At 52.3% G+C, this 14,371-nt stretch overlaps 1 protein-coding gene across 1 annotated transcript in view; it reads right to left on the bottom strand.

Annotated features, from left to right (window-relative positions):
• The window catches only part of LOC106750385 (ras guanine nucleotide exchange factor P-like), a 48,581-nt gene that overhangs the window by 2,234 nt on the left and 31,976 nt on the right, over positions 1–14,371 (bottom strand). The window contains exons 2-3 of the mRNA XM_014630716.1: positions 4,945–5,911; positions 4,203–4,262 (exon numbers count right to left, since the gene is read on the bottom strand). Of these exons, the coding sequence (XP_014486202.1) occupies positions 4,203–4,262; positions 4,945–5,911 (1,027 nt within the window). The remainder of the gene's footprint in view (positions 1–4,202; positions 4,263–4,944; positions 5,912–14,371) is intronic.

Here is a 14,371-nt window from a genome sequence, read left to right as displayed (position 1 = left end):
TATATATATATATATATATATATATATGTATATATATATATACCTTCTCGCGCCTCTCTCAGCTGCGAGAGATGCAACGGTGTGACCTTTAACTGTACCTGCATGCCGCAACACGCTCACCTGTATTCTAGCGCAATCGCGAGCCGGCCGGACCGACCGCGCGCTCGCGGGCCGAATGCGCTGAACGACTAATGCGAGCCAACATGCCCGCATTCCGCCTCAGCTCTCCGCCCGATTACCGGTGAATGCGCCTTCCTTATTGTCATTAAGCTCCCGACGTATGTTCACCCCTCACAGACGATTAACCCGGGATTCTATATATTTCGTTAATAATAGCGGTTTTTCATTTGGGGTCTAAATGACCCCGACTGATCGTTAACGTAAAAAGAAAAAAAAGTAAGGCGACTGTTCCCGGGTTGGGAAGATGCGCACGAATCGCGTGCGGATGTACCGTCACAAACATTCGGATACAGAATGAATCCGCGGATTCGCAGGATCCCGGCGGGGGAGGGGACGACTTGATGAAACCTGTTTAGATGCGTGTAGAAAACGTATTAAACCTGAAGGAATCTTCCTCTCAGTGCGCGGGGGATCCTCGCAGCCTTAGGTGCTGCGAGCCCGCACCGTCGTGGAATCGTCATCGGAGTGCACCTTACAAATTACCCGATCCGTTCTCTAAGCTCGCGCACACCGTCCCGCCCGCGGCCTGCATCGAACGTTGCCTCTCCGACCTCGCGAATTCGATCGCGAGGAAGGATCTCTCGCGCGCGAGCACGAGCGAGCGAGAGCTAAGGCGATCGAGACGGGATCGACGGGAAAAAGACGGAGAGTGTGCGAGCGAGCGAGCGAGAGAGAGAGAGAGAGAGAGGTGAGGGAGGAAATGGAGAAGAGGGTGCGCAGAGAGGGAACGGGAGAGAAGAAGAAAGAACTCGATAGCTGAGAGATACACCCACGCATCCTTCTAGCTCGTTCCTGTCCTCCTCGCGCTGTACGGAGACGACCCTAACCGGTCTTCGCCGCCGCCGCCCTGTGCCACGCCGGGAGAGTTGCGCGCCGCGGCGAGCAGCATCGCGCCACGCGACGCACAGCCGAGGGAACGGTACTACTACCACGAGCATCATCCATTCACGGTATCGCGCGTTCGTGAGAATTCCACCCGCCGAGAGGCGGACGAGCGAGCCGATCTCGGCGAGAGAGAGAGAGGGAGAGAGAGAACGAGCGACCTGCCGCGGTTGCTTTTCGTTGCCTGAGTTTCCCTTCCATCGTCGCCCGGAGACTCGGTTCTCTCTCGCGTGAATTCGCGACTCCCGAGTCCTGACAGTCGGAAAAAGGACACACGAGGGTCGCGCGGGACGCGGATAATAAATCTCTCCCGCGATCCGCGCGATTTCGAGCGCATTCCGAATCCGGGATCTCGGATGTGACATCCGCGGTGTAAAAACACGGCAGCGGCACCGAGTATCGCGCCGAGAGGGAAGTTCCTCGGCCGAAGTTTTCGCATAGTGTGGTTGCTTTTAAGAGCTTCAGAGCGCACAGCAGCAGCTGTGAGGTAGTAGAATATTAGGTGTCAACAAGTCAATTCGGCGTCTTTTTTTTTCACGAAATTCAAAGCTTACTTGCCAGAAGTCGCAGGCGATTCATTTCTCGAATTCTTCTCGATTTGCATCTCTAAGTTGCGCGAGAGAGAGAAAGAGAGACGCGCGCGCGTTTCTGGCGCGACGGCACATCCGAAGTCGATCAGTCCGGGTGACAACCTACGAGCGTATCCAGACGTCCCCGTTAATTTCGGATCACTTTCACTCGGGCATGCCGCGCGAGTTCCGTTCGCGCGGACGAGTTGCTTTCCAAATACGCTTCCTAGCCCTACTTCGCTCCAGATCTCTTCGGACGAGAGCGACCGCCCGTCGATGCTTTCTCGCGCGAGCTGACCGAGTAAGTCCAATTAACGTCGCGTATTGTACGACGACCGGCGATAACATAACTCGCCGCGATTAATTAATCATAACTCCACGGGGACAATCCCGAAAGTCCGGAGAACGGAGGATCGAAGTCGCCGAGAGAGACGACGAGATCGCGGAAAGAAACTCGCGAGACGCGAGAAAACGGCCGTTTAATCGGGACATATTGAGGATAAAACCCACATAAGCGCATAATATGAGAAGAGAGTAGAATATTATATATGAATACTATTCCAAATTAATACAATAAATATAATTAATAATATTCCTATAATATTCTAATGTTGTGTAATATTTTTATATGTATATGTATCATTTTTTTAAATATAAAACGTATTTTTACACAGAATTATCTCAACGTTATTTATATAATAAGACAATTGGTGTTGCAATACATTTCAAGTAAATAATTCCAATTACATATATTATATATACATATTTAAAAAAATATATAATATAATATTTAAAAAAATATATAATATTGCGATGATATTAAATAACATTATTTTTCAAATATTATCAGGAGTTAACCATCTCTTAATATTCCAGAAATATTACGTAATATTAAATGATATCGCTAGAATATTATTAGAATATTACGTCTAAGAACATATTCTAGAATATTACGTCTAAGAATATATTCTCGGCATATTAAATATTAATAATATTACACGCTTATACGGAATGCATAGTCGCTCGATCACTTAATCATGCATTATTCACGACGCCGAGAAACGTTTATATTATATCGCGTATATATAATTGATCGTCTTATACTTTTACATATTCGCGCAGGCCGCGACGTCCTCGCATTAATCATGCATTAATTATCATATTATTCGCGCGGTCACGGGATATATCGAGCCGATGAATTACGTATTAATCGGCCGTCTTTTATTTTCGCGACGACGACATTATCAAGCCCGAATGAGTTAATAATGAAGCCGAGACCGGAGTGATGCCGGCGCAGCATGCGGCCGAGAGTTCATTCACGAGTCGCGATCGACCGACCGACCGACCGACTCTCGGGGGGACCACGTGTCCCTCTCGAGATTCTTTCCGCGCCGAGGCGGCTACTCGTCCGAATTGAAATATCCTCATCGCCGTGATCTCGCGAGAATCGACGATCGATCGACGTTTTTCCAAGCGAGATCCAAGCAGGACGAAGTGTCTTCTTGCCAGAACTCGGCCGGTGGACGCGTCGGGAACGCGTCGTAGACACGAGTCGCCGAGCGGCGAATTAATTCTGGCTATTGCCGGCCGTATTGTGTGTGAGAAGAAGAGGATGAGGAGGAAGAAGAGAAGAAAGAAGAAGAAGAAGAAAGCGAGCTGCGGACGCCCGCGCCATTCATCCCGTTGTTCGGCGGCCGCCGCCGCTTGACGCCGCTCGTTTCCGATCGGATTCGAGGCACGACGACAACGACACACACGGGTTTTACCCGTGCAAAAAGCAGCCGGGATATCAATTCGAAAGTGGTACATCGCACTTAAGATGCCTCCGGCTTGCATTCCGCGGGAAACTGCCGCGTAGGCACGTGTGCGGGAAGCACCGTGTCTCTCCGTCTCTTTCTTCACCTATCTCCCATTCTCCCCCTCTCTCCCTCTCTCTTCCTCGTTCTCTCTCCTGCTCTTTCCCCTTCGCCGCGCCCCTCCCTATCTCGCTGCCGCGTGCGCTCCGACGCGCGTGTGAGAACGCGTGCGTGCGTATTCGCTCAGGTATCGCCCGCGTTTAGTCGTGTTGGTGGCGGTGCTGTGTGTGTGTGTGTGTGTGCGCGCGTGTGTGTTGCGACGGAGGAGCTTGGACACGGATAGGATGTGGGTCGATCACTAGCGCTTCGCTCGCTCGCTACGGAGAAACGGAGAGTCGCGCGCACATCACGAGCGTGCGTCCCTTCTGTACGTTTACGTACAGAAATAAAAGCGCTTTTGCGCGACATCGCGCGCCGCCCGCACGGAGAAACGCTGTGGAAACGAAGAGAGAGAGAGAGAGAGAGAAAGAGAGGGACAGAGAGAAAGGGAGAGAGAGACACGGGAGTGCGCCCTGCCCACGCGGAGTGCTTGACCTCGCGCGTTTCAAACTCCGTCTCGCTCCATAGATGAGCTACATACCTAATTACCAGAGAATACACACACATACACACACAGTGGCTTCTCCCCCTTTTAATTCTACGCAACGCTCGCAAGTTTAGCAACAACACAACGTACGTGAAATTCGCTGAAATACGCTTTTTCTCGCTCACTCACCGGTGTGTATCCGCTGGTGAGCCTTCAGGTGCGAGCTCTTCGTGTAGACTTTCGTACAACCTGCGAAAGAGAAGAGAGCGGAGAGTTGAGTGTCGAAATTAGCCGAGCGGGAGATCTCCCGTCGTCGAGATCTCGTTTCCCGAGCCTCGGCGAACGGGGAGACTCGCCCTCGTCGTCGTCGTTTCGCGAGAGTTTCTCCAACGGTCCGAGTGCACGTGCACACCGGAAAAAATCATTCGGCCGAAACGTGAACTGAATTCCGTCCGTTGCCTGACGGACGAAAACAAACCCGGTTGTGAGGAACAGAAAGATTCTTGCATGGCGGTTCTGTTTTCTTTTTTTTTTTTACTCGGATAACTGTTGTCAATTGTCTCTTATTACTTGACAGAATTATACTTGAACTTTCGTTACATTTCACAGCGATACGCTGAATTTTACGATAAAAATTACGATTATTTGGAAACATCTGTTATTATAAATCTCAGTAATTTCCCAGTAACTTTCGCATCTCGCTGTTCGTCAAATTCATAATACGCCAGTACTCGAATATAAGGAAAGTTAATGTACACCGTTGAAATTTACCGAATCTAACTGAGAATTGGCCGCACATGCGGCGGAATGACAGTGAAACGGGGTCAATTGAGAGAGCGACAAAGAAAGAGAGAGAGAATTTCAGTAAAATCATCAGCACAACATTTCCACGGAGGAAACGCGCACCGAGATAAGAAGATCAAACGCTCACCTATGAAGTCGCAGTGGTGCACCCGGCGCTTCTCCAGTTCCGGGTTGTTCCGCCTGTTGAACTTGGCCGCCATCGACGGCGGCTGGATCCGGTGGGCCGGATTCAGGATCGGCGGCTGCGGATACGGGGGTGGCGGCGTCCGCCTGGGTGGACCGGCGCCGATAGGCGAGCCCGGGTCGGAGATCGGTGGCGTCAGCGGCGAAATATACATCAGCCTCGTCATCGAGCCGTAGAGCGGCGACGTCGCGTTGCCGCTCGCCTGATGGCCGCCGCCGCCGCCGTGATGACTCGTCGTCGAATCACTGTTGCCGCCGCCGTTGTTGCTGCCGACATTGTCGTTGACGCTGCCGTTGCTGTTCCCGTTCGCACTACTGCCGTTCACGCTCGCGTTGCTGCCGCTGTTGTTGTTGTTGTTGTTATTGTTGTTATTGTTGTTGTTGTTATTGTTATTATTGTTGGGGTAGCTCTTGAAGAGCGTCGTCGACGTCCGATGATGCACCACGTGCTGGACGCTCGGCGGGTTGGGGTGGCCGGTCGGGAAGGCGCTCTGCGCGGCGGGATTCGCGGCGGGCCCCTCGAGAAGGTGCAGGGTCGGCTGGGGCGGCAACGGCTCCGTCTTGATCTCCACCGGGGACAGCACCGGCGGCGGCGTCACGTCGTCCGTTTCCAGCTTGACGTGCGGCTGCGAGCCGAGCATGTCCGCGTTCTCCGGGTCCAGCTTCTGAATGCTCGACGTGATGTCCTCCCAGAGCGGCGGTCTGAGGAAGACGTCGTCGTCGTTGCCGGCCGGCTGACTCCTGGCGGAGACGAAGCTCGCCTGCGGCCGGCTGCACACCGGCCCGCCGACCTCGAAGAAGTCCTCCATGTGCACCGACTGCTCACGCGCCTCCCTCTCCGACTCATCCTCGTCCAGCTTCTGTAGACGGTCGAGATCCTGCCTGCACAGCAAAGTGTCCAGGTCCGACGTCTAGGGGAGGGAGAGAGGGGGGAGGGGGAGGGACAGAAGAAGAACACGTATGATTATTATATCGTTGCACGGTGAAGAGGGGAACGATCGGCCGGCGCAGAAATCGGGAATCGGTGCCGGCGACCAAGATTTATCAGGTGTACCGATTAATTCGCCGTGCGCTTTGCATTTTAATGTTCTGCAACTCCGGTGCAGATTTAAATTTCCCTTTCCGTTCTGTATGGCGATCCGGCAGACTTAAGACTTGAGAAGCGTTGTAATAGCCTTGTTGAACGGCCTTTTGCCGATATAAAGCTCAGGAAAACGGCAAGGAAAGCATCTATTTTGCACTCCGGTTGAATAAATATGCCGCTCCAGTCTACCGAAATGATTCGTTCCGCTCCGGGTGAAGGTGCTGCGATACCAACCGTAAAACTTGCAAAATGACCTTTCACCGGCGACGGGACTAGGCGGGTGATTCCGGCTGCGCGGTCACACCCACTGCGAAAGGGACGGAGGATCTCGTCTGTGCATCGGGGCTGGGAAATTCTCCCTCATCGCGGCTTATTCGCCCCGTCGGATCGCCCACCCATTTCGCGCGCCTCAACATCGTCCTTGCGGATACGCACTTTTAAAAACAGTCGAAACCGCCAGGTCTTATTTCGAATATAAAAATGTGCGTACTTGCCTTTTTCTGAATGAACACTTTGAATTCCCCCCCCAAAATAGATAGCGAATTAATTCGCACACCTAATAATAGTATCGTCATAGGGACATCAATGATGACGAGTTGAGCGGATACAAATTGCTCTGAAAAACTCCCCTCCCTCCCCCGAGCATTTCTTTTTCTCACTCGACGGCAATTCGGGCCTCGATATGCAACGTAATAATAACAATCGTAATAATAACAATAACAATTAATGTCACGAAACACCGTGTGTACCGGGAGAAAGAGATACGGAGGGAGAGAGCGAGTGACTTGCGGTATGGTGATACGCGCGTTCGCGCGTAGAAGTCCCCGTGTCGGGGCCCCGTTAACATGCAACGCCCTACGACGTCCAGCACGGGCTGGAGGTGGAGTGACGGAAGAAGCGGCGGAGGCAAGCGATGCCGCGTCATCCTCCGCATGATTTGTACCGCACGAGCAACGCCGCCCTCGCGCGCCTCGCCGAGACGCGCTCCACCGCTCGCTTACTCGCGTTCACCCTCTTCCTTCTCCTCGAGAGACGACGAGGAGGACGAGCGCGCGCCCGGCTGGGCCGCATATAACGTTCAGGTTGTACCGAAGAACCCCCCCCCCTTCTCGCTCTTCCCGGCGGTTCTCGTCGATGCTCAGTTCTCGATATTGTTCTCGCTCGTCGGAAATGTAAGCCTCGAGAAGGGGTTGAAGGGAGGGTTACGGGGCGTCGATTCTTACGAACACTCTGACACGCTCGTCTCTCGGGATCTCTCCGCGCTCGGATCGGAGAATTCGCGCGCCAAATGTCGGAGAGGAAATTTAGGGAGGGGGATTTTGTTTCTTTCTCTTGCGGAATATTAAGGATTCCCGGTGGTGACATCCTGGGGACGTCAGACTCAAAATCCTCGGAAATCCCGGGGATGACTTGGAAACAAGTCTCGATCTCGAAAATAAACGTCGACTTTAAACGATAGAATTTTCATATCGAAATGCGAAGCTTCAATGCTCGGGAAGAAGTCGAGGAGATCGAATATTTTATCATTCAAACGTGTCGAGAGCTGAACATTTCTCGTCGGAAACGGAAAAGAAGACGTTGTTCCCTCATTCCAATTGCCGTTTCTAATTCGTCGCTCGGTTTTTTCGCCGAGAGGGACGTCGCCGTCGATTCGTTGAGAAAAAATTCCATCCGACGCTTCTTTCGAGGCTGCTTCGATCGGACCTGCTCGGACGACTTTGTGCGCTCGTCAGTAATTTATGAATTATTTACACAATGAATAATTCATCGTCGGAAGATTGGTACACTCGCGACACTCGATCGTGCCTGATATGCAATTTGAAAAGGAGTTTGCGCGCGTGCGAGGCACGATACGGGCTCGGACGCGCGCGCGCGAAACATTATACTTAAATCTGCCATAAATCGTACAGCGTTCGCCGCGTCGTGTCGACGAACGATAGCGCCGACAATCGCGAAGGTACCGATTTTACGAGCGGCGAAAGGCCGAAGAGAATTTACTTTTGCGACCGAAGAAAGGGAGAATCGAGGGACTCGAGGCTGCTATCATCCCGGTGATTTCAATTCCCCCCGGTGATGCGAGAGAAAGAGAGATAGAGAGAGAGCCCGGTCGAAACTTTGGCCCTATGTTAAACTCTTAATTCTACAATATATATTACTTATTTTCACACACAGACACACACACACACACACACACACACATCTGAATCAGACGGAGTCATTTCTCTAGCGCGTAACTCCGCCTAAATAAAGCGACAACGCGTCAACGTCGCGGCGTTAGTCACCTGTGCGATCACTTCTCCTCCCGTTAGCCGACGTTTCGACGACGTTAAACGTAAGCGCGAAAAGCGAGTTTGACGTCCCCCCTCCTTCCCCCTCCGACGTGGATTGCAAACGCGATAATAAAATACGCCCGGGAACGCGCGATTATATTACGTGCGAGAGCGCGTGCGAAATTAAGTACGCTCGTTCGAGAACGAACGCGCGCCTGCGTTTCGTAATTTTCTTTCTCGTTCCATCTCGGAGGCCCGAGAGGAGAGCGGGCCCTGCCTCTTTTCCTGCGGTCTCGTTCATCCGTCTCTTTCTCGCGTTGCGATAATGATAGTGCGGAGCGCGAGCAAAGTTCGTCCATCCGGCTATTAATGCGCGTAATCATAGAGCCAGGGTCGCCGGTGTTAATAATGCGTTTTCGAATCTGTCGGAGCGAGAACGAACACCCACGCCGTCGATACTGCGTCGTCATTATGCCGCCGATGCGCGCGCCTGTGTGTGTGCACGCGCGCGCATCCGTGCGTGCGTCCGTGTGGGCGCGCGTGTGCGCGCACTCCCACGCGAGCGAGCGTATACGCTAATATCCTCCGCTTGATTATTCCAGTTGATCGCGCCGGTTGTATCGCAATAACAACAACGTCGTCGTCGTCGACGTCGACGACGGCTGACCGACGACGAGGACGCGACGTTGCAGTCGTCCTCGGAAAAAGGAATTATTTCTCCCCCTCCCCCCCTCGGCGCGCGCCGATAAATCCAGTCCGTTCTGTACCGGCGGACGCCGAGATATATCCGTTCTCCTCCGACGCGCATTAGCATGCTGTCAATGATTCCGGAGCGGCGGGAACTTTTCCCGCGCCCCCCCGCGTTCCTGCCGTTCGGCCTCGGCGGCTTAGGCTCGGCTAGGTGGTCCGTGCGCGAAAACTCCGCGAATCTAAACCTGCGCGCGTGTGTGTGTTAATTTCACACGCAGTCACCTTTTAATGACACATTTCCACACGTGTTATATATATATCATGCATGTGACAAACTAATACACAGATGCTTATCGCATTACGCGAATTGCGCAACATCTTCGGCGTCTTTGATGCGTCCGGAGGCAGACAATTCGCGCGCGAGCTACGCCGCAAATCCGTGCATCGGAAACGGGCCAGATATATAGCATCGGCCGAAATTCGATCCGCGCCGATAGAAACGCGAAGGCGCGATGGAAGTGATGTGCAACAAAGAGCGCCGACGAGAGAGAGAGAGAGAGAGGCAGCCGCGATGCAACGCCATCGTGATGCTCGCCGCCGCCGTGAATAGCGAAGGTGGAAACGCAGTGCGCAGAAGCGACCTCGTCGAATCAATCTGGGGAAGCCACACCCTCTGACCTAAAGCCGCATTATCACGATAAACGCCCAGGAAAATGTCAGCCATGAAACCGCCCCGCGCGGCTGACCTCGCGCCGAGAGAGCGAGCGAGATCTCGGGGCGAGCGAGCTTATCATCGCGCGGCCGTCGCGCGAATTGGATCGCGCGGCCGCGATCACGCGACGCGCGATCACGCTCGAGCGAGCGAGTATGTGCCCGAAAGACGAAGGCGCGCGCGACCTGTCACGGCCCGTGTCGGACTCGTCGATACGCGCTGACCTCGATCCGCGTACCTGCCCGGGAGTTCCTCTCCGCTTCGATTCGTTTTCTCTCGCGACGCGAACCTCGAATCATTCTTGTACACTAAGATACATATTGAAGTATATCGATTGATTTCACCTCGTAAGGGAGGGATTTTTCGCGACAATTACGTTTTACCGGCATCAAGGGAGAAGAAGCCCCTCCAAAGCGGGGGAGGACGGGAGGGAGGGGACTGCATGGAGAATTTGAGGCGTAAGATTGTAAGAAGTCGATCAATCATAATTAATTTTTTTTCTCGCTTTACGGCCTAAATCTTCTCATTGCGGAGCCCGCTTGGGCTTAGATTCGAGAGCTTAAATTAACAAATTTACAGCCCAATTTGTTCTTCTCCCCTCAGGTATGTATGACTTAAAGTTACTTTGTAACCCACTCTCTAAAGTGGACCTCTCATTCATTCTTAGTTCCCTCTTGCTTTCGCGTAATTATTTCCGTTTCATTTGATTTAGAATCAGCGGAATATCGTTATTTCTTCCCGACTCTACCCTGCATCTCGCTTCTTCTTAAAGGGCTCGCCTTAGGATGTAATAAACGTTGTTCTCTCTCCCTCTCTCTTTCTCATCCGAACTTCGGGTGACGTCGCGTCGCATTGGGTAAAGACCGAGCGACATGTCGAGGACCGTGCACGAGGAGGTGTACGGAGGATCCCTCGCATCCTCGGACTCTCCGAGGGGGCTGCGGCACAAGGCATATCCACGCACACACACGTAGCGGGCATTATGGCGCGGCGCGGCGCGGACACGTAGATTCTATCTCGCCCCATTCAGCCGCCTAGGTAATAAAACTCTCCCGCGTCCATTATTTACTTGCATTATCGTTACTTTACGCCCACGCGGACGCGCCGTATTTATGGTGAAATTATTCAGCATTATTTCGCGGATATATGAATGAGATGACGCTGGCAGATACCGGGACGGCGTCGCGAGCCGGTGGATAAGTTCGCGCGCGAGCATTCCGCGAGAGGCGGCGTCGTCCGCGAGGCGGAAAGCGAGAGATCGAGACAGGTAATCGCGCGGGAGATCGAGATCGCGGCACGAACGATTGCTCGATCGGCATCGGAGAGAGAAAGAGAGGAGCGAATTCGCCTTCCTCACGATAAGCGAGCCATCATCGACACTAGCAGCGCGCGACAGGATTGGCCGCGGGCGGCAAATTTGCTGAAAATCCCGGACGGGGAACGCGCGTCACGTCGGCCCGTCGGTGCTGAAAGTGGCGAGGGGGGTTGAAAACGGAGGGAGGAAAATCGATATTCGTATTGGCCGGGTTGCGCAAGTGCAAAAGGACGGCGACTAGGATGAAGAGGCGAATATCGGGGCGATGGCGATGGCGACGGTAGGCAGGAGAGTATCATTGTTCTCTGTATACATTTCGTAAGTAGATTGGCATTTGTGATGCAAGTCGAGCCGTGTGCCGCGCTGACCTTTAAACGACTTTCTTTTAGGCTACGCGTGACTTGATCTCGGAACTCGGCTCTGCTCAATTCCTTCGTGCGCTCGCCGACGCGAGAGAGTGATACGTGCGCGGCGATGCGGCGTAATCCGCGCGCGTATTTCGCCGGCCGCGTGTGTCACGGAAAACGTAATAAACGTATGAAATATATCAGGCGTTTGAAAATGAATGATTCGGCGCCGATGCACTTTCCATGCCCTGCGACTCCCGTTGGGATTTCAATTTTTTCCCCGTCCTATGTATATATGGTGATTTGAAAGTGCCCGACCTTACTCGGGCTTGAAAAAGCGCCGGTAATAGTCGACGCAACCCTGCCGATGTAACCTCAGAGAACGGTAGTCGTCACGGATGTTGTTTCAAAGAGAAGCATCCGAGGTACTCCTTCTCGCACTCCGGTTGAGTAAAAATGCCGCTCTATCGAAATGATCCGTTTCCGCTTGGAACGGACACCCGTGAAAACTTTTGAAAACACCTTTTCACCTTTCGACTCCCCGTGAATGAAATCGGATGCGGATTATCGCCCCGGACAAGCATCCCTCCCATTTCGATGAACGAGATGGAAATTAGATGTCGATATTTTTCACGCAGAGATTGATTTTTCCCTTCACCAACGTAGACAAAAGTAAAACTCAATTTCAATTGACACACGCACACGCTCGAAACTCACGTCTGTTCCCGTTATCACTGACAGTGCGACCAGCGTGGGGTACTTGTTCAAGGTCACGTATAACGGCCGAGTGAAGTGACGTCAGAAGAAAATACCTTCGTAGAATAACGGTATCCTCAACATTAATTCGATGGATATGCCAGCCGAGAGCTTACAAAGCCGGTAGCCAATGGAGTGTACAAAATTCGGGCGCGTCCAGTAACATCTCAACAGGTACAGCGACACGTACACTTGAAGACACAAGAGAGACCGGCGGATCTCGCGATTCACGTCGTGAAATTCGCGGCCGATCGAGAGGCGTCCGTCGTTTATTAATCGTGACTTATCCGGCCTTCCGGGCTCCCCGGGCCGGAAAATTATTTAATGAATATGGACATGCAACATCATATTATGCCGTATTGAAACGCACGTGCGCACGTGGGCACATCCCCCCCCCCCTTCGGCCCCCCTCGTTCACGTTCGACAACGTTACACGTTTGCGTTAACAACTCGGCACGTGGCACACGCGCTGCCGTCGCCGTCGTCGACCCTCTTTCGCTCCCTCGCGTGAAACACGTGTGATGCCTTCCCCGCGATAACGTAGCTTCGCCGCTGTTTGTCCACGACCGTTTACCAGCCGATCGCGCGGCGCGTTTAATCGAATAACCAGCGGAGGTCAGAGGCGGCTTAATCGCTCGTCATAAAGTCGTTACGCCGCGATGTTAATTCACTTTAGCCTCGCGACCACCCTCGCGTATGCCATCCCCCCTCCCCCCTCCTCACATTCTTTCTCTCTCTCTCTTTCCCGAATTCAATGCGCTTATCACGACTTTCACAGCCTGATGATGACACACGTCATCGGGATCAGTTGGTTTTCCCTCATTATCGCGTAACGAAGCTGTATTTTCGTTAGCTGCACGGTTAAACACGGAGGTTCTCCCACATAAAGAAGTCGCGTGTTAAATTTCTTAGAAAAACGAAGTTTCTTTTTCTTTCTTTTTGAAAAAGTGTCGATATCTTTATCCCGGTGCGAAGTATTCATGATAATAATTCAAAGTGGAAACCTCTCAGAATCTCTGGAAAACCGTGTGTAGTTGCTTATCGCCCTGATGTCGCGAGAACAATTCGCAAAGAAACGATCTCGACTCGAGAATATCCCGACTCGGGCGAAGTCGGAACGACAGTTTTCGGCGTGACACGTCAGCTTTTGAGTGATACACAGTAGTAGTGGTGATATTTTCCTAATCAATTATCATTTGACGATCGCTTTTTCGCCGATTTTCTTCCCTCCTCCCCCCTTTCTCGCGAGCATATCGCTGCTCGTGCCGCTATCGACCGCCATCCCCGTTTTTTCCGCTTTGACCCGCCACGCCACACAGCACGCTCCGTCATCGATCTCTCGCATTGTTAGACGCTCGTCTCACGCGATCCGCACATCCTGCGGATCCACTCCCCTCATTAGGACACCTCGGGTTATATATTGCCGTGGTGCGCGCGCACCTTCTGCCGGCGCGCATAAATCCAGGTGCAGCGACAAACGGCGATTAACATCGCGCGGCCAACATTCGGCTTCGAAGTCAATACTTTTAGTCCAGGCGTATTGATGACGCGAGCGAAAGAGCGATTACGGCCGAGCTTCTTCCCCCGCTTCTTCATTCCTACCCTTCGAGCCGAGTCCCGACAGTCTTCGTTCTTTCTAACATCAAGGAGAGGAGGAACACGCGGATTCCGCTAGATATAATTAAAGCGCAACGGCGAAACTTCGACTGAGGACGCAATTTCATGAGATTTCATCCCCGTTTAGCTTGATTCGCTCTGGTCATTCTATCGAGATCGAATCAATTGTATCGGATACCGGAAAAAGTTTTTTCCCCCTTCAGCGACGAATCGAAGTTCGGATTTGTCGGTGATTCGCTAAACTCTTAGAAGGAATAACGATGGTTATAATAGCGCAAATTTTCAATGTAGATACTGACTTGTCAGAAGATACGATCAGTCAGGGGGAGGACATAGCGCGGTGCAGAAGTGCAGCAGTGGAGCTACAGATTAGAATCGACTTATCGAACGACCATTTCGACGTCGAGAACCTCAGATAAGAAGTAGTATTATCAGCACTCTCAAGGAGTGCACATTAGCAAAATGTCATGCCATCGTTTAAATTCGTTCGTACGTTCGTTCGTACGAGCGTGAGTCACTCCTCGAGAGTTGACGGCGGCGACTCGCGCCGGGATGATCCCTTTGGCGAAACCGGGATCAC

This window comes from Dinoponera quadriceps, unplaced genomic scaffold, assembly GCF_001313825.1.
Source record: "Dinoponera quadriceps isolate SergipeBrazil2010 unplaced genomic scaffold, ASM131382v1 scaffold5230, whole genome shotgun sequence".
In the NCBI taxonomy this organism is placed as follows: domain Eukaryota; kingdom Metazoa; phylum Arthropoda; class Insecta; order Hymenoptera; family Formicidae; genus Dinoponera; species Dinoponera quadriceps.
Note: the sequence above shows the minus strand (reverse complement) of the source record. Positions and strands in the feature narration are given on the sequence as shown.